The 26981-nt window shown below is 40.5% G+C and overlaps 1 protein-coding gene and 1 long non-coding RNA gene across 4 annotated transcripts in view; one reads left to right on the top strand and one right to left on the bottom strand.

Annotated features, from left to right (window-relative positions):
* The window catches only part of LOC103462246 (neural-cadherin), a 357031-nt gene extending 330975 nt beyond the window's left edge, over positions 1-26056 (top strand). Inside the window, exons 37-38 of the mRNA XM_008404906.2 lie at positions 14158-14312; positions 20504-26056. Coding sequence (XP_008403128.1) covers positions 14158-14312; positions 20504-21112 — 764 coding nt within the window. The 3' untranslated portion in view covers positions 21113-26056. The remainder of the gene's footprint in view (positions 1-14157; positions 14313-20503) is intronic.
* Positions 15323-16880, bottom strand: LOC103462245 (uncharacterized). 3 transcript variants are annotated; one of them, XR_533308.1, is made up of 3 exons: positions 16843-16880; positions 15484-16034; positions 15323-15404 (listed from the first exon to the last, which is right to left on the bottom strand). It is a non-coding gene; the product is annotated as an uncharacterized LOC103462245 (long non-coding RNA). The 3 variants fall into 3 exon arrangements; XR_533307.1 differs by lacking the exon at positions 16843-16880 and adding an exon at positions 16744-16785; XR_001776464.1 differs by lacking the exon at positions 16843-16880 and having other exon boundaries at positions 15484-16254.
* Positions 26057-26981: the final 925 nt, after the last annotated feature.

The raw sequence follows: 26981 nt of genomic DNA, 5'->3' as shown, positions 1-26981 counted from the left end.
TTACATAATACTGTCCCTTTAAAGAGGTGAACACTTTTATTTTATGTACATTTTATACAAACTTGGCCAGTCTGTGATGGTTGGCTCGTTTAGGTTCTTACATTGCTTCGTCTCCTCTCTGGTCTGTGTGGACTCTTTGTTGCTTCTTGTTTCCTTTTGACACCATAAGTTACCAGATGTAGTTTTAGTTCCTCTAGTCCATGAGAAACAGTTCAATGTTGAACAACTTGTAAGTGTTACTGAAAGTACTGCAGCGCAGCAGCATAGCTCGACATTATGAGGTGTGTATGGGCATTGCAGCGACCCAGGGTAAGGCTCACAGCTGCTTGTTGCATAAGAAACCCAGACATATTTACAGCACATTTCATTGGCTGTGTTTCAGTTTACTTTAAAATTTAATTCCATTTGAGCAAAGCAGTACGAAGCTTGAATGAATGCACCCTACTAAAACGGTATTGTATCAGTGCTTCCACAACGTTTAACTTTTTCTAAGAAGTTGAATATTGACCTCTATAATGCCAAGTTGAATACGTTTTTTGAAGAATTTGGGTTGGTTCTGTGACACAGGAACTGGTCTGAATATGTTTCTTGTATACTTTGGTGCAGAAACCTCTGGGTTACTTGATATGCTCTGCACAGTAAAGCTCAGTCTGTCAGAGACTGAGCTCTACTTCATAAACATGATCCAGGTCTTAAAGATGCCAACTAATAGGTCCCCTCCGAGTGTTCAGTCCTCTGCAGGGACACATTAAGTCACACACTAACACTTTGTCCTTAAATACCTTTATTGCTTTTAAATAAGAAGGGATTAAGGTAAAGGTCAAGCAAAGCCTGGTCCAATCAGGGGTGACGTTAGTCACTTAAAGCTCTAGCTAGTCACAATTGATTTGTGAGAGTGTTTCCTCTCTGATGCATACATCTGACCATCAGTAAGGAAGTAAGTTGACCCTCAGTCATGCTGTAGATTAGGCTGAACCACTCCTGAACCACTTGGTGAGTTTTATGAATGAGTTGTATGTGAAATCCTGTGTGGAAATGAGCACTTGGGAATTCTGCTTGGCGTTGGATCAACAGCCACTCATGTGTGAGGGTTTGTGGACCGAGTCCAAATAGGTCCAAATTGTCTCTTCAGATCAAAGGATATTTCATCATTTGAATCCTTTCTGTTCATTTTATAAGAGCTTGACATGTGTTCATTCATGTTGGCTGAAAAGTTAACTTCAGGTAAAAGACCCAATAATTATAAAAACTATTCACTGTCTAGCTAATAACATTAAACGTGATCTTATTATTTTTCACATATTCCTGCCTGTCACTTATCTGCATGTTCTTGATCTTATGGGCTGTCAGTTATATTAGCGATTTGAATTAAGGAATGCTGTGAACAAAAATTGTGTGTGTATGTGCTGAAACTATGTCTAATTTGTTTTTCTCAAATTCATTTAATCCTCATAAACCAAGTCTGTCACATGACAAAAATATCTTCTTGCTATGCAAACAGGCGTACCACTGTTGCCTTATCGCCTCCAGCTCTCCCAATGTGTAGATTTGGGTTGAATCTGTAACAAATATGTGACATGCCAAAATTGTTCTAAAATTATACTCAAACAGCTGACGATGTGTAGCTAATTCAACATTTTCTCAATTGCTATTAGAGGTCCCCACATGACAGACTTTCTCTCCATATTCAGATTAAAACAAAGTTTTACCTGGTCCCAGACCAGTGCTTAGATTTTAATTAAGAAATTTGCTCTAATCCATGACAGGCAGTACAACYTTTCTAGGCTTTAGGACAATTATAGGAATCACAGTGATTTATTGAAGGATTTTATTCCCATCTGGTTTATCAGCCGAGTTGTTCAGCAGTGAGCAGAGCAAACGCTCGGTGTGAACTCTGACCAGTTTGCACTACCATGAATATTTGCGTCACAGTTAAAACCTTGATTTTCAAGCACAAGAGCCTTTAAGCATTTATGTGCTTTTTTACTCGTTTTTTGCCTGATATCGGACCGATTTCCGATATGAATATCGGATCGGGACACCACTGTTTGTTTTCAAGAGAGTTCACAGGATTACTTGGGATGAAACAAAATGAACAGAAATAAAAGCAACGTTTTTCACAGTTTTCTCACGTTTTGCTGCTGAGACTCTACCAGGAGGGATTCTACGTTCAGGACTGAGGCTCTCTGTGAACATGAAGTCCCTGTTTGTCCACGCTGAAATATTGAAATGATTTCATTCCTGGCCAGTGCCTGGTATCCACATCCTTGTTTCCCCGAACATGAAAAAGAAGAGAAGAGTCTTTTTTTAATTATTTCTGTCTTTCCTTGCACAACACAGCAGTGATGCATAATTGATTCAAAGTATGATGGAGCTTGGGCTGAACTGAAAATAAATTCCTGTTGGAAGCTTGAATTATTTCAGCTCCAGGGTGTGTAGTTCAGAGCTTTTGTTGTTCCTTCTTAAATTTATTTATTTTCATTTGTTGTTTTTTGTTTCTTTTTTGATGGTTTCCTTGAAATAACAAAGTCAGTCCTGATCAATAACCCAACACAATATCTGGACAAAAAGCATCGTGTCAGACGATGCTTGTGTGGTTGTGCTGCCGTGTACAAAAATGCTCTTATTATACTATATGATAGTATAATCTATCATAGATTATCGATTCTAAAGTTGAACTGGTTTATTAATAAATATGACTTCATAATTCATAACAGCCTGGACACCAAAGCCAGTGTTCAGAAGTGATGGTCGATTCTTTTTCTTTATCATTGTTACATACATGTATTGCACAATGAGAAAAAAAATGGAATCATTTAAGGCTTTTTTGAACAAATACATCAAATTTGTGTTTAGTATCTTGGATCTTAAATCCTATCTGATGACAGTCCATCTCTGTCCTGTTTGTCATGATTCTTGATTTTCTGATCATAAATAGTATTTATTTCATATTTCATTATGTTTCCTTGTGTACAATTCTTTAAGTGTGTTAAAATCCTGATTGGTTGTTTTTAGTTACTTTTCCATTAGTTACCATTTGTCCTGTTTTATGCTGGTGTTTGTCTTGCTTTTAGGTCTTTTTTCCATTGACTTCTTGGTTTTGTGTTATTCTTTTTTTCCCCGAGTTTATATGGATGTTATTGAAGACTTTGACTAGCCCAGTCTCATTACTGTGGTGACACTGAAACCAGATTGAAAGACTTCAAGGCGGTTGGTCATCGTTAGGAAGCCATTTAACTTTTTCAATCATTTTGAAGGGGAGGTTGAAGATCGGCCTGAAATTCTGCAGTAGTGATTTGTCCAGATTGTTCTTTATCAGTGATTTGATAACTGCTGTTTTTAAACACCTGATGAGAGTATACTATTTGAATCGGCTCAGATCAGAAGTTTGTTAAAGGAAAGTTGTGGATGAGATATGGAGACAGCAGGAGGAGAAGCTGAATTGATCTTTGATATATTCTAAGTATTTTGTGATTCAGTTTGTATTAATTGGGTCATTTTCTCCAGATTGGTATCGATTGGGCTCAGCATTGGTTATGAGTTTGATACTCATGTACTGATTGATAGTTTTCAGCATTTTCTCAGTAAAGCATTTTTTTTCTTTCCTTCTCACTTTTTTTCTTTCTCTCTTCATTTATTTCACACTGACATAATGGGGGATTTGTGTGCAGAATTTGGCGGAAACAGATTCATGTAACAAAATTTGGGATGAAGCTGTTTACATAGAGAAGCACTGTGGATGCTTTCTGGGTGCTTTGTCGGGCAGCAGTTGCAAAAAGAAAAATGCTGATTACCACGACAAGTTTCCATTTTCTACTGGGTTGTACGGAATCCTACAAGCCCATGTCCGACCAGACAGATGCATTTTAACACCCTGCTGCTGAGGTTGTGCCCAGAACAAAGAGAAAGACTGACGGTTCTGATAAATAAGAACAAAAAACAAACTGCAGGCGGAAAGGAACCGGACAGATTGTGGCCTTTATTTGAGGAATTGATTTGATTTGACTGAAGGCTTTACTGCCCTTAGAACTAAATATTTTTTCTTTAAGAAGTAGTAATAAGAACTTCCAATTCAGTTCCCTTATTTTCCGCACTATAAGGCACCTTCAATGAATGACCTATTTTAAAACTTTTTTCATATATAAGGCGCACCGCATTATAAGGTGCATAGAATAGACGCTACAGTTAGGGTTGCCACCTGTTGAACCGATACGGGATGCGATTTGTTCCGTTCTCTACAAATGTGGCTGTGTAATAATAATAATGTGTAATAACCAGCGTTCTGACAACTATCCCAGCATGCACCGCGCGCTTCTTCTTCTACGGGCGAAAATGAAGTCGGCGGCTGCTTGCCGTAGTTGCTAGACCTGTTGTGGCTCAATATTGGTTCATATATAAGGACCATAAGGATTATAATGCACACTGTCGGCTTTTGAGGAAATTGAAGGTTTTTAGGTGCCTTATAGTGCGGAAAATACGGTACTTTTCTTTGGCACTCCTTACAGCGTCTGAGGGATGATGTGAGCTCCCACAGAAATCCTCTTCCTGCAGCTAATTATTTTTTTCTAAATCTAGATTTTAAAAGTGGGAACAAGAAGAGAAATGACTTTGAGACAGATATTTACTGGTGAATATAAACTGCATATTGGTGCTGGCCTTTAAACGTACATCAAACGGCGGTACATTAAGAGCAGTGAAGGTGAGCAGTGTTAGATCAAACACAGAGGGATGGATGCAGTAAACAGAATTATAGTTTCATGGGGTAAAATCTATGCCGTATTATTGACTTGTGTTGATGCACTCATAGAAACTGATCTCATTGCAGGCCAGCTTGGATATTGATTTTTCTGACTGGAAATCTCATTACACTCACACACACACTCGCACACACTCATTTAGCGCCAATTGAACCTCTCAAAGTACAATGGATCCCCCATTGAGGTCCCCACATGACAGACTTTCTCTCCATATTCAGATTAAAACAAAGTTTTACCTGGTCCCAGACCAGTGCTTAGATTTTAATTAAGAAATTTGCTCTAATCCATGACAGGCAGTACAACTTTTCTAGGCTTTAGGACAATTATAGGAATCACAGTGATTTATTGAAGGATTTTATTCCCATCTGGTTTATCAGCCGAGTTGTTCAGCAGTGAGCAGAGCAAACGCTCGGTGTGAACTCTGACCAGTTTGCACTTCCATGAATATTTGCGTCACAGTTAAAACCTTGATTTTCAAGCACAAGAGCCTTTAAGCATTTATGTATTGCATATCATGAGCCAGCACATACATCATTTACCGTCCATCTTTCATGATCACAATGTTGGCCTTGAGACATACAACTGAAAATAAACTTTCAGTGTTCAAAACAGAAAGAAATATTGGTTTTATGTGAGTATTAAATGTTAGTTTAGTCTTTGAAAAGCGAGCCCTGTTCAGTAATACGATCCAGTCTAAACCTCAGTCTGATACCATAAAGGCAGCGTTTTATTGATTGTTCTGCCAGATCCTCCTTTATATTTCCTGTGGACAGTGAGAAGTGTGGGGAAAGGATCTGAAGTGAGGACGGCCTGTTGAGGTTTCTAGCCTCTGAATGCATGGCACCAGCTGTAACCACGGCGCCACGCCACATCCTGGGTGGAGTTCTTCTATCTAAGTTCCTATATTGGAGATTTAATCCGATACTCGTTTTTTGCCTGATATCGGACCGATTTCCGATATGAATATCAGATCGGGACACCCTCTGACCTGTCCAAGTTCTCTACAGGACGCTGAAAAAACGCTAGTCAGTATTAGCATTTGAACAATGCTAAGTTGGTGCTAAGGGCTCAACATCTCCATAAGGGAATGTCACCCATGTCTTTCCACCACCTGACCTGGAAATACAAGCTTTACATGAAATTATGACCCTACCAGCTGATAGGTGGTATATAGTTGTGCTATAATGTTCTTCTTGTCTATGACGCCACCGTATTTCCTGTGGAACTGCTAAACAAGCTCATGATTTCCATCCAATAGGTTTGTGAATCCGCAATTTTTTTCCCTCGTAGTGATTTTGTAGTCCCAATTAAGTTATGCAGAAGTTGAAAGTAAACAAGTCAAAATATTTGGTTCTAGCGTGTATTAACTCACAGGATTCCTTACATCATCCCCTGGCATCAGAGCCTCTTCAAAGTGTCTGGTTAAATTAGATTTTTATCTGGAATATACCCACATCAATGGAGAAAGTCAGTTTGCACCGAGTATTTAAGGATGAATTCTTTAGCAACCTGCACCATATCAAGAGGGATTTTCTGAAAGACTTCATTAAATACTGAAATGACAGCAAAGCTTATTTTAGACATGAATGTTGCGTGTTGATAATGACATCCTGGCCATTGGTTTGATAGTAGCATTGAGCCTTCTGCTTCTGTTAGCACTGTATGCTAGCTGTTAGCTGCCTTGAGAATATAACTATACTTCATGTTTTCAATACAATTATTTGCCTTTGTTTTTGGCAGCACTAGTATAATTTACCACACAAATATCTATTTCTTGTATCTTATAGGAGCACCTGTAGCATCTAAGCTAGGCTTACACTTATGGCAACATAGTGGGCTAATGCACTGGTTATTGTGCAAAAAACAGGTAACGACTGGAAAACCATTTTAAAAGCAGGTTGACTGCATGAGTTCAAGAAGTTTACTTCTAAAAAAAGAGTCTGGCCAGAAAGTGGTGGACAGTGGAGCAGAGGAGAGAGTGAGAGAGTTAAACCAATAAAAAGATGGTCAAAGACAGCGCAGGACCTTGGAGGCTTTGTAAACAGATAAACACATAATCTTTCTTTTAAGTTCACAAACGCCCTGTCAGAAATACCGATCAACTTCTCCATTTCTCTGTTTGCCCTCCAGAGAGGGCTTTGAACAGCACAGATACATCTTGTACACCCTGACCCCCAGCTTCCCCACTCACCTCTCCGTGGAGCTCATTCCAGCCACTTCATGCTCACACACTCACACACAGCTCCGCCGAGGACAGCAGCAGAAAGCGGAGACGCGTGAAAACACAGTCTCTGCTGCCATAAACCAAAGAGGAACACAGTTCATATTCGCTGCTGTTTATTTGCTTTGTGAGTTATTGTAGTGTGTTTTTCCCCTTCATGTGGGCCTGAGCTCTAATGCAGAGGGTATTGATTCCAGCAGAGCAGAGCAGTCATCTTCACAGCGGCTCTAGATCAGATTTCTTTCTGTTCTTCCTGCACTTCCCTTCACATGTCATGTTGACTTTTTGTGCTGCGCCAAACGGGAGTGTTTAACGGAGTCGATGTACCATCCCATGCTTATTTGTTTCAGAGACGAAGAAGAAGCAAAAAACAATATTTGTTCATTAAAAAAAAAAAAAGCTAAGTTTTGAAGTTGAGCATATTATTATCGAAATCAAAACAATTAATATGAATAAATATAAAGGAAACGATAAAAAACAGTAGAAATGTGGCACTGATGGAAATGGCGGGTTGTGATATCAATAACAGATCCTCATGTAGGGATTTTTAGCTGCAGGCTTTGCCAAAGGGAGCATCGCTGCATGTAAACAGATCCTGTTCCTGAGGGAAGCAGAGCTGCTATAAGCTGCATCAGCTACATTACATTTGTTTTAAAAGCATCCAAATTTGTAGAAGGCGTTTATTCCACTTTAAACTTGATGCATCTGGTTGTCTAAAATACAACCTTGTTAAATTCCAAGCTCATTTCGTCACATTCGTTCTGATTTGTTTTTGTTTTGTAGACTTTTGTTCATCATTGTTTTGGTTGAGGGATTGCTTTTTTTTTTGGACAACAATTATTCCCTCTTGTTCTGGATGCTGTGCAACTGGAACTGTATCTATTTTTCTTCTACTTTTAAAAATTCTTTGGACAGTGCGTAACTATGACAACAGCATTATTTTACAACTGGGGACAGATGATTTGCATCCCCAAAAGCTTAAATAAAACCTGAACTAACTAACTCCAAACCCCAGAGGAGTTGAAAAGGAAGTTCAAACCATTTCTTCCCTCAGTCATAACGTTGGTGAGGATCAGATCCTCGTCTCCAACGTCTCCAAACGACCAGATATGGATTTAAAGAGGAGCGGCAAAAGCAAAAGAGGCGGATTAGCAGTGCTTGCTGTCAACTGATGTCATCCAGTGGAATACCGTCTCTGCTGCTCAGATACGTAGGTGTCACGTTGTTATGACAACCATGACACCTACGTGTCAAAGAGTCAAATGACTCTTTGAAGATACTTTGAAAACATAAGTTATGAGAAAATTTTTTCTTCCATTGGGATAAATAAAGTATTTTTGAATTGAGTAGAACTGAAGCTCACAGAAATTAAAGTCTACTCACTAACATTTATTAGTGTTAATGCATTGGACAAGCATTCTAACATGTCAGTTGGCATGTGAATATTAGCGGACAGAAAAGAAGGAAGATGACCTAAAGTAGATAATCAATATTTGATAGTTTTCAGGTGTTGCTATGGCAACTCAAACGAGACAAATCCTGTGCCGTTCTGGATTGTTTTTGAACGCAACTGCAGAATTTTTCCAGCCCATGCCCTCCCTCATTAATAATTGATATTACTCATGTCTGAGGCAAGTTGCCTCTTTAGACTGGATTCATTAATGAGTTTAATTAGCGCATAAACTTCAATTAATTATGTGACATGAATCCCTCGTAGCTTCTTGTTGTAGGCTCAATTTGTTCAGTAGAGTACAGATGTAGCGCTGCATCGCTCGCTGCTCCTCTCCTTCATCTGTCATCAACGGACGGTTTTATTTCTTCTCAAATGTGAATTATGGACACAAATCCATCCTCGTCTGCATGTCTTGTTCATGTTATCAAAGGAAATGTGGAACTTGTTCATAGAACACAGGGCTACAGCAGAGCCCACGTCAGAGATTAAGGGAATATCCTCTGTGTGGAAAGTTGCTGTTTAGATTTAGATCTAATAAAAAAATATTGATCCTCATGCTTTGTTAAGAGAGTCTTTTATAAGTTTGTGTTGTTAGGCTCCTTTTACCTGAACTAAGTATTAGCACATTTGACATGTTTGGAGTAGGAATGCAACTAATGATTATTTGAGTCATTATTCTATTGATTATTTTGATGATTAATCAATAGACCGGATAAAAACATTTCTACATTCTGCAGATTTTTCATTTAAACTTTATTTATGCCATGTTATAAACACATTAAAAGATGCAAATAAACAAATAATTCAGTCTATTTTTAAAATAAGAAAATAAAGCATGCTTGGATTTTTATGTGAACGTGAATAAATATTATTCATGGAAAATTCCATTTTTTTCCCCCTTTGAGTGTATGTAGAATATTATAACTGTGGTTCAGCTTGGGAAGCTGAAATGTCAAGACACAAAGCTACTTAGCAATTCTATTGGTTAGAGTTTCCAAAGCAGCCAATCCATAAACACTATTCATTTTCCTTATTGCTCATTGGCTCAAGAGAGGAAATAAGGAAGACTGTAGAAGTTAGCTTCTGTGGTAGAGCTAAGACGGTTCCCACCTTTTTTGCATATTAGTGAATATTTGGTATTTGATCTAATAAAATAGGTAGTTATAAATGTTATGAGAGGGGGTTATAGGCATATTCATTTTAAGTGGGCGGCTGTGGTTTTGTACCCATGGCTGTTTTACATCAAACCAGGTTTGATAAAGAAAACATCAACGTTAGCGGTGCCACTAGTCACACAGGATTTCATAAGTAAAACATATTTCCACAATAGTTTTTTTGCTGACAAGGGAGAGAAGTAGGTACAGGTCAGAAATGATGACGTGGAGTCAAAGTAAACATTTGTATTCACTGAGTCTCATTCTGTCTCAGACTCCTTCATGCTAGCTCTTTTCCAGCTCAGTTTCAATTCATTTCTGTGTGTTAAGGAAGCTCTGTGAACCTGTGCAGTTGTTGTTGCACTTTCACTGCTCCTTGGCATCATGGCGACCCAAACGCGTACCACCAAAAACATCAGTCTGTCTTCCTGTCTTTATCCCGTCTCCCTCCCTTGGTTCACTGGCCATTAAAAGTCACACAGGCTCTAAAAATGAACAGCGAACTTCATGAAACAATTTGCTCTTATAAATCTGCCAGACGCTGAAGTTGTGGTGCGGGCGACAAGCTGACAGTAAATGAGTATTGATCTCTGCTCCCATGCAGTGCAGCTGGTTTCTGGCTGAGCGAATTCTCTCTTACACAGTTGTCAGGGGGAAGGCCTGTTTAATGGGATGTTATCAATCCGCCGGTGAGTCTGAGTACCTTCGCCGTGGTGCTGCTGGGCTTCAGGTGTGACGTGGGAGGCACAGAGGAAAAACAGTTGAAAGAGAGGGAGAAAGCGGACGAGAGCGTGTTTAAAATCTGTGTTGGAGTTGTTTAAGATCACAGATTTCCATGGTGATATCTGAGATTAATGGGATTTGAGCAGCCGGGATGTTTATAATGCTGCCAGTTGAAATCAGTTGCGGTCTGGGATTGGTGCTTCTCTAATGTGATTAAATGCTTCTCTCCTATGGAGAGTTTTTTTTTTTTTTATTATTGTCGTAAAAACAGATTTGAAGATACAGTGAAGCATGACTCAGTCACTTGATGACATTCCAGGTTAAATTATTAAATATTAACTCAACGTTGCACACAAAACTCTGCTGCAGTATAGTGAGAAAAACACCTGAATTAAGAAGAAGAAGAAGAACTGGTTATGTGTGTGTGTGGTGTGTGTATAGAGGTTAATAATACAGAAAGGCTGGTGAGTTTTGAGGTAAATAGGAAGACAAGAGGTGAGAGGTTTGAAGCTAAACAAGATTTGTTGGACATTTTAAAAGGTCATTGTGAGAAAAACATGCAGATTGGTTGAACTGTGGATTTGTGTGGAGGCCGAACAATATTTATGTCAGGAAATGAAAAAAAAATGTCCAATGTCACTGATCTGCTTTTACAATCTTTTCTTTCTTTTTTTTTTCTGACCAGTCCTGTCAGAACACCAGTGACCTACTCTTCCCATTGTCAGGCCGGTTCTAATCCCACACACAGATTAGGATTGTCTCTGCCGCCTGCTGTTCCTCTAATCTGGAACTTTTTCTACACCTGCAAAAACCGTCAAGCACATACTTTAGTACAACTAAAGAAAATTAGAATATTGTGAACAAGTGCAACATTTCTTTGGCCAGTCATCTGAGAAAGTGAAACTCATAAATCATTTATGATCATCATTCATAGAGTGATATATTCCAAACCTTTGTTTATTGTTATTTTTGATGATTATGACCCAGAGAGGTCAGGCTGTCCAGCTGGATTTGGTTCAGTAGCCATGGTGCTCCTGTCTCTGATTGGCCAGTAGACTCCCCTGACCTTTAACCTTGTGGAAAATCTATGGCATGTTATCATGTAAGACATGTCATTACAGTAGCAAAACCTCTAAGCTTGAAATATCTTACTCTGTGTGTAGTGAATCTCTATATTAAATACCGTTGGGATGCCTTTGTTTAAGCCTGATCAATAAACAAATAATCATTTGTGTAATAAATGAAAATCAGCTTGGTAAATTCCATTTTGGTGATTAATATTTTTGCTTAGAGTCTTCATAATTCAGTTTGTCTCTAGGTTTTGTTTGTGTGTGGTTTTTATCTGCTTTTTCTTTTTTGTGTTTGTTTTATTTTGGAAATGTATCCAGTTCCAGTGTGGAGCGTTATGTACAGAATTATGTTATGTTACTTTTAATCAGATAAGATCAAGAGAAGCATGACATTATATATACAGGTCCTTCTCAAAAAATTAGCATATTGTGATAAAGTTAATTATTTTCCATAATGTAATGATAAAAATTAAACTGTCATATATTTTAGATTCATTGCACACCAACTGAAATATTTCAGGTCTTTTATTGTTTTAATACTGATGTTTTTTTCATACAGCTCATGAAAACCCAAAATCCCTGTCTCAAAAAATCCGACCAATAAAAGAAATGTGTTTTAATACCAAAAAAGTCAACCTTCAAATAATTATGTTCAGTTATGCACTCAATACTTGGTCAGGAATCCTTTTGCAGCCTTCAATGTGACGTGGCATGGAGGCAATCAGCCTGTGGCTCTGCTGAGGTGTTATGGAGGCCCAGGATGCTTCGATAGCCTTAAGCTCATCCAGAGTTTTGGGTCTTGGTCTCTCAACTTTCTCTTCACAATATCCCACAGATTCTTTATGGGGTTCAGGTCAGGAGAGTTGGCAGGCCAATTGAGCACAGCAATACCATGGTCAGTAATACCAGTGGTTTTGGCACTGTGAGCAGGTCGTGCTGAAAAATGAAATCTTCATCTCCATAAAGCTTTTCAGCAGATGGAAGCATGAAGTGCTCCAAAACCTCCTGATAGCTGCTGCATTGACCTGCCCTTGATAAAACACAGTGGACCAACACCAGCAGCTGACATGGCTCCCCAGACCATCACTGACTGTGGGTACTTGACACTGGACTTCTGGCATTTTGGCATTTCCTTCTCCCCAGTCTTCCTCTAGACTCTGGCACCTTGATTTCCGAATGACATGCAACATTTGCTTTCATCTGAAAAAAGTACTTTGGACCACTGAGCAACAGTCCAGTGCTGCTTTTTGTAGCCCAGGTCAGGAGTTTCTGCCGCTGTTTCTGGTTCAACAGTGGCTTGACCTTTGACCTGGGGAATGCGGCACCTGTAGCCCATTTCCTGCACACGCCTGTGCACGGTGGCTCTGGATGTTTCTACTCCAGACTCAGTCCACTGCTTCCGCAGGTCCCCCAAGGTCTGGAATCGGCCCTTCTCCACCATCTTCCTCAGGGTCCGGTCACCTCTTCTCATTGTGCAGCATTTTCTGCCACACTTTTTCCTTCCCACTGAGCTGCCTTGATACAGCTCTCTAGGAACAGCCTATTCATTCAGAAATTTCTTTCTGTGTCTTACCCTCTTGCTTGAGGGCGTCAGTCTTCTGGACAGCAGTCAGGTCAGCAGTCTGACCCATGATTGCGGTTTTGAGTAATGAACCAGGCTGGGAGTTTTTAAAAGCCTCAGGAATATTTTGCAGGTGTTTAGAGTTACTKTGTTGATTCAGATGATRAGGTTAACTGCTCGTTCAGAGAACCTTTTCATGATATGCTAATTTTTTGAGACAGGGATTTTGGGTTTTCATGAGCTGTATGTCAAAATCATCAGTATTAAAACAATGAAAGACCTGAAATATTTCAGTTGGTGTGCAATGAATCTAAAATATATGACAGCTTAATTTTTATCATTACATTATGGAAAATAATGAACTTTATTACAATATGCTATTTTTTTAGAAGGACCTGTTCCTATACTAGGAAATAGTCTGAAAAGTTTTCATTTATCTCACTAATTTCCTGGACAATTTATCGTCCTTTTCCTGAACCACTGGGTGAAAACACGGCAGGTGTCTCAGTGTTTTCTATCGAGTCATTTTGCTGCTCTTTGCTTTAGCAGTGGCTGCAGATGAATTAAAAAACGTTTTGCCATCTCTTTCTGTGAGAGCAGTTCAGGAGTCCTAAAGACATTAACTGTGTTTATGTGTTGCTTTTATGACCCTTGGGCCATGCGGCTTATTCTGATTTCCATCCCTCACCTCTGTCCGGCCCGGAGCATAAAAAAAGATTTGATAACTAAAAAGCAAAGATTGTTGAACACTGAGAAGTCTTTAGCTCCTAGAAGATGGTGTTTCCCTCCTGAGGAGGTGAAGATGCACGTAAAACTGAAGAACAATAAAAGTAGCTGCAAATGTTCCTCCAAACGAGCGCTCCTCATGCCAAACTCACCACCGCTAGTTGTGTTTTTACATCTCTCCAGTGGAAAGTGTGAATAACTGTTTGTAATGAACAGAAAAATTTCCAGTGCCTGACAGCCTGGGAATATTTTATAAAATATGGGTAACAAAATGAATTCCTGGTGTTGATTTCTAAAACATCTTCACCAGTTAAATCCCCAAACCTGCAAAGTTTTAGGTCTCATTATCACCAAATGATGCTCAAGGTCAGTTCCATCAATGCGCCGCTCTCTTTTGGGGGTACACCCTTAATGGACTGAAGAATTTTGTTTTAATTGTTTAATTTGAATTTGCAGTGCTGAGCTGTCGCTGCTGTCTTGTCTCAACTGCAGTGCTGCTGCTGGGCATTTTCCTCTACACCCGCTGGCGGAGCTACAAAGGTCTGAAGGAGGGCGTGTACCATGTGTCGGCGCACCACGACGGCTGGGAGGACATCCGGGAGAACGTGCTCAACTACGACGAGGAGGGAGGTGGCGAGGAGGACCAGGTACAGAAACCGGCGGAACGCTGAACGGCCGGCACTCAAACACATTCCCAACAGGAACTCCTGCTTGTGTGAAGAGGAAATGCTTTTAGCAGCAGAACTCTAATTTTAAAGGCTGTAGTTGTGTGTATTTTTACATCCCTGGCAGTGTTTGCAAGCTACCAGCCTTGCAGTGGATTAAGTCAGTTCAATTTGGACAGAAATTGTGCGGCGTGTTTTAATTAGGCCCACGCGAAATCCTTATCTCTGCTCTCCACCACCAGTGGAACCCACATGCACTCAGCTGTACTTGGAGCCGGCGTAATATCCATCACAGCTTTAATGGGAGAAAAATATGTGATCACCACATCGCCGTACAGTACACGCACACACACACACACGCACACACACGCACACGCACACACACACACGCACACACACACACACACGCACACACACACACACACACATGTATTTGTCAGTCATTCTAGTATGACCACTTGTCTAATACTGTGCTGGTTCTGCCTTTACTTTACCTTTGAGTCTCCATGTGTCCAATGATTTTGTCCAGCACAGATACTTGCCTGGACTGAGGTCTGGGTCAACTGGAGGTCAAGGCAAATTAATCAACAATAAATACAGATGACAATTAAGAATGTGTTGTTAAATTTTTAAGGGTTGTTTTGGATCATAAGCGTAACTGGAAATCCCTTATAAAACACACAAAACAAAACTTTGGAAAAGTATTGGACTTCTAACTAACTAAGGGCCTGCGACTAATGTGAAAATATTATCATGTTAATGTTACATAATGCACACAATAGGCCCGACACACAGGGAGTGACAAAAAGACCTAAAAGTGAAAGTTTTCAGTGACGGCAGACAGCAACAAAAAGTTTAAAATTTTAAAATTTCATGTTGCGTCAGTATCCCACATCTAACTGTACGAGCTCCAGAATGCTTGAAATGTAGTAAAAGTGTCATAACGGAAGGTATTTTTTTGACCCACATGCAAAAACAACAGAGAACCAATAGTCAGTAAAAGATGCATTTAATATTAAAGCACCAAACAGTATCAGCAGATTCCACGGGGAAGCAGCAACTGGAGCGGGCTCCCTGAGGAGGAGAGAATGAGCGGTGAGTTCAAGGTCTGTGGGTCGTTAGAATTCTGAATGAATTCTAACGTCCCACTTACTTGGCCAGGCGGCAGGAGAGCCGAGGTGAGTACTGGGATTTCCTGGGTGGTTTCGGAGAGGAGGATCTAGCTGTGGGACCACCTGATGTCCGGAGAAATCCGGCGGGGCGGCGTTGGAGGGCGGACCGGTACAAACTTCAGCTCACCGGGAGCAGTTCGAGGGAGGCAGCCAACGAGAGGTTCCAGGTAGGTTAGTATACTGCGGGGTGATTGAGTGGAGGCTCGGGCACCGAAGGGTAAAATCCGAGCGTCACGAGGGGAAGAGTACACAAGGAACAGCCAGGAATTCAGAGCTATGAGTGGTTAGGACCATGATGTCACAAGGAGGTATCCTGAAAACGGAGGAACTGGGAGGTTCACAAGGAAATCAACAACGTTTACGCTGATGGCCTGAAGTACCATTACTGGTTAACACTCTGGTAACGATGTGTTGACTGACTCCACTCTTAAGCCCCTCGCAGATGAGACAATCTCCAGCAGGTGTGTAGAGTTCCAGCTTTGCCAGTCACGCCCACCAGAGATCACCCACCAGGCGGCCCCTGGTGGAAGGACTGAGAAACAGCAGCAAAACAAACCATGAGCACCCAGGATCACCACAAAAAGGAGAGATGATATAGTCAGAATTTACAGTGACTTTGTTTCTTTTCTTTCATAGAAATGTGATTATTACCAATGAATCAACTCTTTGGAAAACGACGCCGCTTGCTCTCTACTTAAAGGGGCAGTAGTATGCTAAATTGACTTTTTTGACCTTTACATCATGTTATTATGTTTTTCCCTCATCAGAAATGTTTCTCAAACATTTTTCATACATGTTTGAGAAATCCTTTAATCTCCATGGCAACCACTCAGCTGTGTAAAACGCCTGATTGGACCTAGCCCCAGTCAGGCTAGGTCTAATCAGCCACTCAGCTCCTTCAGACTAGCAATTAGCAAACACCTGGTGGAACTGCACATCTGCTGACCTCATTATATAACCTCAGTGAAATGCTGGTAAAAACATTGTTAAAGGGTTAATAGAGGAGCCATGTTGTGGTGACTTCCTGAAGGCGGAGTTTAAGAAAGAGCAGGAGTTTCTTAAAGAGACAGAGTCAACCCCGGCTCCAGACTAGTTTAACAGGGGGGGCATCAACTTATTTTTGGGGGGCAAAATGAATGTACATAGCTGAACATAGACAACAACATCAGTAGCGTACAGGCTACTTGTTAACAAGCTTAAGATGCTGTATTATTAGCTAGTCATCTTTTAGCTAACTTTACCTTCATCCAACAGCTTTACTCAACTCAGTCGGTTAGTTTGGGGGAAACTGTGCAAAGTTCTTTGCATTTTGCTGGTTTGCTGCCATGATTCTAACACACCTGCGTATCTCTGCACAGCAGCAGCTGGTCTCCTTCGCTGCCGCACAGGTGTAAACCCAGCACAAGCGTCTCAGCGTTAATGTTGCGTTTGAAGGCGGCTCGGAAAAACAGGTTCACGTGTTTACAACGGATTATAATATACATTATTATATATATTAATATATATTAAAACTGATTATTTATACAGTTTTAACTGCTGAATAAAGTGACAGAGGGCACAGATATGGGAAGTGTGGAAGCCCCCACTGTATCAAATCGTTATAGCAATAACAGACAGTTTGCCACTCTGAGGTAAAAACAACAACCAGCTTCCATTCCAGGGGGGGCACGGCTGACTCTGTGGGCGGGCAATGTCCCCAATGCCTGCCCATGCCGCCGGGCCTGGACAGAGTAAATTTCTTTTAAGTCATATTTGATATACACAGCACTTTGATAACAGCTGGAGGTAACATAGTTACTTGATTATGCTATAAAACAGCACTATGTGCCTGGAAACACATAACGCTGGCCCTTTAAGACTTACAGTGTGTTGTCTGGTGACCAACCGGGTGGAATTAAATGTTCTGATGTCATAAAGGGACAACTCACCATCTGGTAATTAGGTTCCAATGTTCCATACATTTAAACTCTAATTAGCCATTTGATCAGAAAGCTAGCTGCTGTTTCATTATCGGTTTCAACCATCGCACATCTAAGGTGAGAAAAGCATCTCTGTAATGGAATTCAATTCAGTTCCTTTATATAGCGTCAGTTCAGCATATGTCATCTCATAGCAATTTACAGGAAGAGAAAAAAAAAACTAAATTAATTATAAGCAAAGTTAAGTGAAATGTGTCTTTTTTTTTTCTTTCTTGATCAGTGCTGCCAAACATGAGTCTAAATGTGTTGATTGCCTAGTGCTGGTCCATATGAGAGGTTCAGAGGGTGTGTGAGAGCTGTGGGAGAGTTTTTAGATATTTGGGGGAAAAAAAAATAAGAAACAAATCAGTGTCAGGCTGGTGATCAAAATGTGTGTGTTTCAGTGTTAAATGTGAAGGAAGACAATTTGGCTGAATAATTTTTCTATGCATAACACATTTCCTATGTGTTATCCTACGCTGTTTAAATGTCACAAGTCGTTTAATATCACTATATATGTATCACAATCAGCAACAAGAAGGTACCATGAAGTATATATTATGTGTTCACACATAATAAAGTTTTTAAAAATTTTGAAAAAGAGGAAAATATTCTCAAAATTATTGGGGGATATTGGAAAATACAGTTCAGCTAAAATACAAATGTCAAAAAGTTTTTTTTTAATTCATAGAAAATAAGGACTTAGAAAGTGAATTGAACTCATTCTTTCATTAAATGTAAATATAACGTGCGACAAGTGTATTTGTCAAACTAGCTGGAAAACATGAAGCTTTGCTTAAAATACAGACATATTGACAGCTAATAACTACGCAACAGAACCCCAGAGAAAGGGAACTGAACTATCCCTTTAATTGTAATTTAGAACATTTTGGAGTAAAATCACAATGATTAATGCTGCGGATTAAATATAATTTTGCGTTAAGGCGGGCACTTTTCTTTATTTTTATATTCACTGATGCAGAATGGCGGGTGGTGCTTTTTTTTTTTTTTTTTTACAAATAATTTTAGACTCATTTATGTTTAATGCAATTTTTATTTACAGTCTCTGCAAAAATGTTCACAAGCTTTTGTCCAGATGTGAGGTCCAGTTGCTGTTCACGTCTCTCTGGTCTCTGTTTTTAATCTCAGGAGAGAAAAAAAAAAACCTCAATAAAAAAAGGCCACTTGCCACTTTTCACATAATCAGCTTTACAAAGCCTCCCACTCCTCCTCCATGCATGAGCATCTTTTCATCCTCCTCCTCCCACAGGTTTTTTTTCCATCTCTGTGCCTTTTTTTTCTTTTCTCTTTCTTTTTTTTTTTTACAGTTCTCATGGACTCATATTATTTGTGAAGTGACTTGCAGGTTACTGGGTGTCAGAGTAGCAGCAGCTAAGGCTCAGTCCCATCTCCTCTCCGAATCGCCTCGGCTCATATTTTTATCCTCAGGGTCAGAGCGCTCGTAGGAAATTTTAAACCTTTCACAGAGAATAAACGGAGACGGAAACTTAACCGGCGGAACGTTCTCAGTAAACATAATGAGCCCAGCTCTCCTTTCATTTCTCTGTCACATTTGATTTTTTCCTGCCTCCTCTCCCCTGCAAGCATTTGTGATGGATTCAAATGTGTTCATTATAAGTCAGAGGCACATTTAATCTTCTCTGGCCTCATCTGCATGTTATTTACATTACAGACTTGGATGTTATTGTTTCCATTTATAATGTGCTTGCCAGTAGATTGAGTTAAATACATGTTAATATGTAATTTGATTTAGTAGATGTAGTAACCAAATGTAACCAGCGGGGAGTCTAGCGCTAGTGAGCTACAGTAAAGAAAGACAGAACTTCTTCCTGAGTAACTGGAGCAGAAGAAGAAACACGGCTGCTGCTCATTTATTCAACTATTCCTCTTTACAGGTATAAGTTTACACTATGGCTGAAATGATGAATCAGATTATGATTGATGATTGAAGTAATCAACTAATTTAGTAACCAATTATTTAGTTATTTATTTTTTATCTGCTCTGTACAGTTTCTGAAAAACAAACAAACAATGGTTTGGATTTGGGGAGATTGAAGTTCTTGCACAAAATGTAGTGAAACAAGCGAATGACCCAAAATGCCAACATGCAGTGACTGGCTGGTGTCAGGAAGACACAGGAAGATGCAATTTTATATTTTGTAGATTTGTTCTAAAGAAGTATGTCTTCTACCCAGAACATGTCAAGTTCTAGCTTGTTCATTTGCATCTTCTAATATTCTATAAAGAAGTTTGTGTGGATAAATGAAAAATGTCCAGAATGTACCAATTTTCTTATCTGATTAAGTGAATAATTGATAGAATAATTGATTACTAAAATAATCATTAATGGCAGCCCTAGTTTACACATAAACTTACACATACAGGTGTAAGTGGGGTTGCTGTTAGAATGCGTTTTATTACCAACTATTTCTGTGTACTTTGTCATTGGTTGGTAAGCTTTAGTCATAGTTAGCTTGTAGCTCATAGCAGATGATGCTAACGCATGTGTGAAGGTAGCATAATGCTGTGTCTCCCAGCTGACAGCCTTTGCTCATGACATTTGGTTTATTCTGCATCTGTGATTTGTTACTGCTGTATGTTTATACTACATGATTCATGAGAAACCTTTAGTGTTCAAAAAAAATATACCTACAAAAAATATACCCATATATTTAACAGTAATAAACAGTAAAATTGTACTGTTTTGGAAACAGTATTGGAAAAATCTGTGAACTATAAAAAAATCAAAACTGTTGATTTGATCTGAAGCTGCCGTTAATAAATCAGCGAAAACAGAAACTTTGTCAATGTTTTGCTAACGTCAAAAAAACATATTTCATCAGAAAAAATAAAAACAAGAAAAAAACAGCTCACCATACTGTCAAACCCTTTTGTATAAATTGACGTTTCTGTTAAGCAAATTTATTTTCAAAAAGTCATTTATTCAATTATCCCCTTTTCTTGCTGCGTTGTACCGCTCCATGCTACGCTAACGGCGTCTCGTCACATTTTGTGTCTCCAGAACGCCTACGACATGGCGGAGCTGCAGAAGTCCCTTCAGCCAAGCCCCGCCCAGTCGGTCCAGTACTGCCGCTCCAGAGCGCTGCACCACCCGCCGCCCGCCCACCACCTGCACCACCACCTGCTTCACCAAGCTCCGCCCGTCCCGGCCTCCGCCCCTCCGCTGGACCCCCTCAGCCGGACGTCCAGCTCCACCACCCTGCCTCCCTCAGCCGCCTCCACGTCCTCCACGGCCACCACCACCGCCAGTCTCCGCAGGGACGTGCCCCCCAACAGGCCCCCCGCCCAGGGCCAGGCACGCCCCTCCCAGCTGGCGCGGCGCTCCCTCTCCTTCTCCAGCCAGGACCTGGCCCGCTACCTGTGTGAGATCATCCGCGACGCCGACCAGCACCCGGACACGGGGCCCTTCGACTCCCTGCAGGTGTTCTCCACTGAGGGTGGGGGGTCACCCGCCGGCTCCCTCAGCTCCTTCAGTTCGGCGGGGCTGGATGGGGGGAGCACAGGGGAGGGGCCTGGGGAGGCGCGGCGGGAGGAGACGCTGGGGGAGTGGGGCCCTCGCTTTGAGAAACTGAGAGCTCTGTACGAGCGAGCCGAGGCCAGCGACCTCTGAGCGACGGGACTCTAATAACAGAACGCCTTATAAACCTTTGAGACGGTTAGCGGTGAGGGAGCAGAGTGTGAGAGGCTGACACTCTCACTCCGGTCTGTCTCATAACCCGCGGTCCGGGTTGTTGTAGCCCTTCAGCGGGACGACTGCTTTCTGAGAACAGACATCATCTCCAGGTGAGATTAAGGCTTCAGAGCGTCCTGAACACACCGAGTCCTTCTGAGGCCGTTTTTATTTCAAATCAGCACCAGTGAAAATGTATTTTGTATCTTGTTGCTGCTGAATGAGAGCCGTGTAAATAAGGGACATGCGTTGCACACTGCACTATGACATCATCAGTTTCTCATACAGAGATGGAGCCTTGATTCTTTTTTTTTTTTTTTTAATATATATACTGTATTATGTTCTGCCACTTGGCTCCATACAGTTTCTGAAGTTTCGTTTCAAGTTTTTATGACAAACTGAAGACTCGTTTCGACGATGAGATCAGGGCAGATTTTCCTCTGGAAATACTTTTCCTGGAACCTTCCAGCCTTTACTGGCCTGTTTTCTCATGGCGGCTGAAACTCAACCTGAGTGTTGACCAGTTCCTCAGCCACAGAGCGCAAGAGAGAGTTTCTAAAGCCACAAAGTCAGATTTTCAGCTTTCAACCTTTCTAACTTACATACTAACAAGTTGACAGTATGGGTTATCTACAGAGGAGAGAGTTGCCCCGAATTAAAATAACTTCAAAGTCACATAAGTGCTAAGTGTAGTAGTTGCATTTTTAATAAATAAATCATAAAAGATGTCTCTTAAAGTAGCATTCACCAACACCAACAGCGTCTCCTCTCTCAAATTTAATGACAAATTTTGAATTTGAATTGATTTATTAAGAGATGGCATGTATTAATTACCATAAGTGTAGTAAAACACACTAATTTTCATCTGTAGTTTCCAGACTGGTTGATGGTCTAAAACAAAACACACACACACACGGTCAAAGACACACAAAACAGATTTAATAAAAAAATTACAGGAATTGTTTAATATATTGAAATATGCAGCTCAGGTTGACAGAAAATTGAAGCCGTTGATGAGTTTACAGTGAAGAAACTGTTGGCTTGATAAAACAAAACTCTCTCCAATAGAGAGAGAGATAAAAATACTCGGTTCCTACCAGAACCTTCTGGGTGAACTTCCTGCCTGTCAGGTTGGACCTGCTGGTCACCATGGAGTGGCCCCTAAGAAAAGGTTCCTGGAAAAGGTTCCTGCAGGTAATATGTCCCCGGATGCCAAGGGTTGGACTTTTTATTTATTTTTTGCTCTTTAAGCTCAGTTGAGTACTTGAGTATTGGTGAAGTGTTTGGAGCTCCAGCACTCTGTGGGTTGTAAGACATCAAGCCGTCTCTACTTAGCACCGCGCCCGCGTCTTCATTTCATTTCCTATTCTCATCCGCTCCGCCGCCGCCGCTCATTGTAGCTCACCCAAGGGGGGCCGGCGGGGGCCGCACGAAAATTCAAACAGATCTCTAACAAAGAGGCGCGAGTGGACGAGTGGCCCGCGGGCCGGGTGGGGGTGAGGGGGGCGGACGCTCGGCCCGCGCGCCTCCACAGGCATACCAAATGTGGCAGCTGCTACAGACTGTTTAAACAGGCGGTCGCTCAGCGGAATACAAACTACGCAGAGCGGCTTCCCAAGGTGACAGCTCGAGAAATTCAAATAAATGGAGGAGCAGGTCGGAGGAGATTTAAACGGATTATTCATACAGACGCCATAGCAGGAGCACCTGTGCATTGAAATCATACAGAAATATCTGCACTGTCTTTCCCACGTCACCAGGGGATTACGGCTTTGAGTTTCCCCACCACCCTTTTTCTTAAACTACACAATCCTCCTCCTGATGCTTTTGACCCAGTGAGAAGAATTTATCTGGAAAAGAACAAAGAGGAGAAATAAACGCCAGAAAGGAAGCAGGGTGCAGGGAGTGGGACGGCCCAGCTCCTCTCACCTTTCATAAGAGAGGTGATTACATGGTGGAGGGCTGGATCAGAGAGGCAGAGAGCGGTCGGCTCTGTGATGACAGGAAGGAGGTGTGGATGGAAATGTAGGCAGGAAGCAACACAGTCAGTGACACATCAAACAGCCTGACCTCTGCTGTGGCCAGCAGGAAGCAGGCCTACTGGGACGGCTGGTCACTCTGGTTGGCTTGAAGAGACATTGTTCATCCTTGCAGTAATTGTAGCAAAAAGTCATCAACTTTATATCGCAATTATAAAGAAATGCACAATAAAGAAAATTTATATCGATGCAACCAAGCCGTGCACACAATAAATTTGGAAATGTTATGTAAGTTTTATTTTAAAAAAATGTTTTGTACATATTTGTTAAAACTGTCACCAAGTCGTGATAGTTTAGTGTGAGACAGACAACCTGTGAAAAGGTCCATGTCCTCCACCTCCTCCCTGAGCTGCTACAGCCGTCTGCTGCACTACCAATCAGAGTCAGGAGGAGGGGCTTAGTGCTGTCAATCAATTTACGTGAGCGCGCTAATATGCTAATGGCAGATACACAACTTATCACAGGAAAACTGTCATCAGTGGCTAACTAGCATTAGCATTCACATCAGGCTCTACTGACTGGGAGACGCAGTAGCGAAGCAGAGAAGCGTTAGTGAATGGACATGTTTGACAGTGATAAGTCCCTCCTCCAGGCTCTGATTGGTTGTTTTCTAGGTAGCACTGGGAGAACTGGGAAAAGGCAGAGTATCTCATACCATTCCATCACAGTTTCAACAAATATTTAATCAAATATTTTAATAAAAGTTACATACTGCAGCTTTAATCAAATCCTAAAGAGTCAAACTACACTGATCCACTCCAAATGGAGGTAAAATAACTTTTTAAAAAAGAATTACACGCCATGATGGAGTTGAAACAACACTAATAGTTTAAATGTAACACACATCACATCAGTGTTGAATTTACCCAACACTAGTGTGTCAAATGTTAACAGTATCAATGTGTTAATTTAACACTGAATAAAATACATTAACTCTATGGAAAGTTTTAAATGTAGCTCAAAATAAAAATCTGAATTTTTTAAAATAGTAAATCCAGAATCCCAAAATTCACTTACCAGATCAATAGATGCCACTTAAACTGAAACTGAAAGTTAAAGTTTGAATCCAGCAGAAATTCAAAACACACATTATATAAAGCAGCACCAGGCCTCTTCAACCTTTATAACCCAAAGAGCCGTAAATGTCACATGATTTACAAAATATATATATATTGGAATTTTTGTTAAATAGCTAATATAAGAGTGTTGTTGACATGTTAAAAGAATATATAATTTATTTTTATTTTTAGGTGTTAAAACAAAACATTTTCACAGAGCAGATCTATACACTTCTATAGAGTATTAATATTTCAGGAAAATGAGGTTAAAACAATCAGCCTAGTTTTGACAAGAAAAAAAGAATCTTCCTTTTCATTCTGTTGTGAAAATGCAGTGCAAATATTCCATTAAAATGTGTAAAACTAATAAAATCTGCATTTGTTTTTATATCTATATTTGAAAACAGTTTGTTCTTTACAGTTTTTAGCCAAAGTTATTAGAGACCATTGGAGGTTGAAAAAGGCGACTTGCTGATATAGAAAGGGTAAATTTAATGACACAGATCAATCTCATGATAAGTGTAAAACAAAACAATAAGCTTGTGTTTTTAACTGGTCCAACACAGGGACACATCTTGAAGTTGCAGGACTCTGGACCTCGACCCCAGATCTGACCTCAGATAAGAGGAGGACATGGATGGATTGATTACAGCGACTAGTTCTAGGAATAAAATGTGAAATTAAAGAATTTTAAGAACTTAAACCCCTTCTAGACCAAAGATATTTGATATATACACCACCGATACCTATTGATGCATATTCAACACATACTGAGTCATTCTAGAAGCACTTTGGTTCAATCTGGTAATGTTCTGCCCAATTATGACTAATTTAGCCAACTTGTAAGAAAGATGTTACATGTCTGACTGCATCCTGTTAGGTTGCTGGTGAAAAGTCATATTCTTAAAAATGTCATTTTTAAACGGCACATTTTTCTGTGTTTATTTTTATTTTATTTTTTTCCTGCTGCACAAAAATGAAAAAATACATCCTAACCTCACGGTTTTATAGGTTCCTACAATATGACCACCGCTAAGTGGTCAGGTCAAATGTGTGACAGCAACAGAATTGTCCAGTAACGAGCGGAGTCTGTCGGGTCCTGGTCCGCTCCACCAGCAGCTCGGCCACAGCAGAGCTTTCTTTCCTTCTCCGGTCTTCATCGCATCAGAGCCACGGCGGTAAAGAGGTCACCCTAATGAGATCAGGTCAGGTCGGCTAAGCTAACAGGAGCTGACGGGTCGCGGTCGAGCTGGACAAACCAAAGCACTGCGTGAACTTTCACACAGCGGTCAAATCCCAGATTACAGCTTTCCAGAAATGTTCTGATGAGTCATGTGTTGGGTTTTTAATTCTATTTTTTTAATTCTTATTATTATCTTGCATTTGATTTCCTGTCAGACTGTAGGGACTTTGGGATGTCTGAATCGTTTTTTCTTCAGCGGACTGAGCCTGAGACGGGAAGGACTGAGTCGCCTTCCTCTTCATGTCTCCCTGACGATCCTCTGATCCACGAACCGTTTCCTTGGTGTTGTGTTCTGGGTGCAGCCCTGTTGTGAGCAAACGTAATGTTTTTACCTCATTTGTAAATAACAGAGAGAGAGAATTATGGCTTTTTGTCAAGAAAAGCAGCATAGGCTTGCAATGTGCAGGGTAAAAAAAAAAACGTAAAAAATAAAAGTGAACATATTTTCTATTGATATGATGGTGATGAGCTTTTAACAGTTATATAAGTGTTTTGTATTTGCTTTCATCTCTTTTTCTCAATAAATCCATTTATTTGCATCAGAGACTGAGTGTGAACAAAGCAGCTGGATACTTACTGCACCCCCACCCCCCCAGCCTCCCTAACTCCACCAACCCCACCTCACACACGCACACACACACACACACGCACACGCACACACACGCTGCCAGAGTAAAGTTTGCATGTGCTCATCGTCCTAATGGAGGGCCTTTTCTTCTTTTCAGTGTGGAAAGATTTTAAAAACTAGAACTGGATGCACAAGTTGGAAATCATGGTGAATTTTCTTGAGTCCACATGATGTCAGTTATAGATATAGCCTCAAAAATGTACACAAGCCTCCGTTAATATTTGGAATATTGCTCCAGGGGAAGTTGCGCCTCGATCACAAGCCTTTCATTGCCGTCAGCACGCTTCTGGCTGGACTCTGACTGGATGTTTGACCACTCTTCTCATGTGTTAGTAGGTCAAAACTTTCTCATATTTTAAGTCAACCTAAAATATATATATATATAAAAAACATTGCTTTTCATATCACAGGCCCCAAAAAACTGGTTCTGGAGCAAAAAACGGAGGCTGACACAGCGCTTCTGGAATGATCTTGATATCAACCCTACTGAAAATATTTGGACTATGTTGAAAAAGTGTGATTTTTCTGACTCTTGTATTTGAATCTTTGCTGAAGAGAAAATCGTCTCCATTAAATTCAAACTTCTGCTGCAAAATTTAGTCTTTAAACAGAACCTCTATGTTATTAATTCCACTCTGAGAAAAGAACTGTTCAAATTTGCCCAAAAACCCAAAATCAGACATTCATGACTATGAATGTAGGGAAGCTTCTGACCAGCACCGTAGAACACAGAGTAAAATCTGCTTCCAGAGTTTGGTTTCATCACTTTGTTTTGCTGATCATAATAAAGATTAATACCCAGTTTTTCTGGGTTTCCACGTGAACAGTGGGAGGGGACCAC

This window comes from Poecilia reticulata, linkage group LG3 (genome assembly GCF_000633615.1).
Source record: "Poecilia reticulata strain Guanapo linkage group LG3, Guppy_female_1.0+MT, whole genome shotgun sequence".
In the NCBI taxonomy this organism is placed as follows: Eukaryota; Metazoa; Chordata; class Actinopteri; order Cyprinodontiformes; family Poeciliidae; genus Poecilia; species Poecilia reticulata.
The sequence above is the reverse complement of the archived record's forward strand: the minus strand, read 5'-3'. Positions and strand labels throughout refer to the sequence as shown.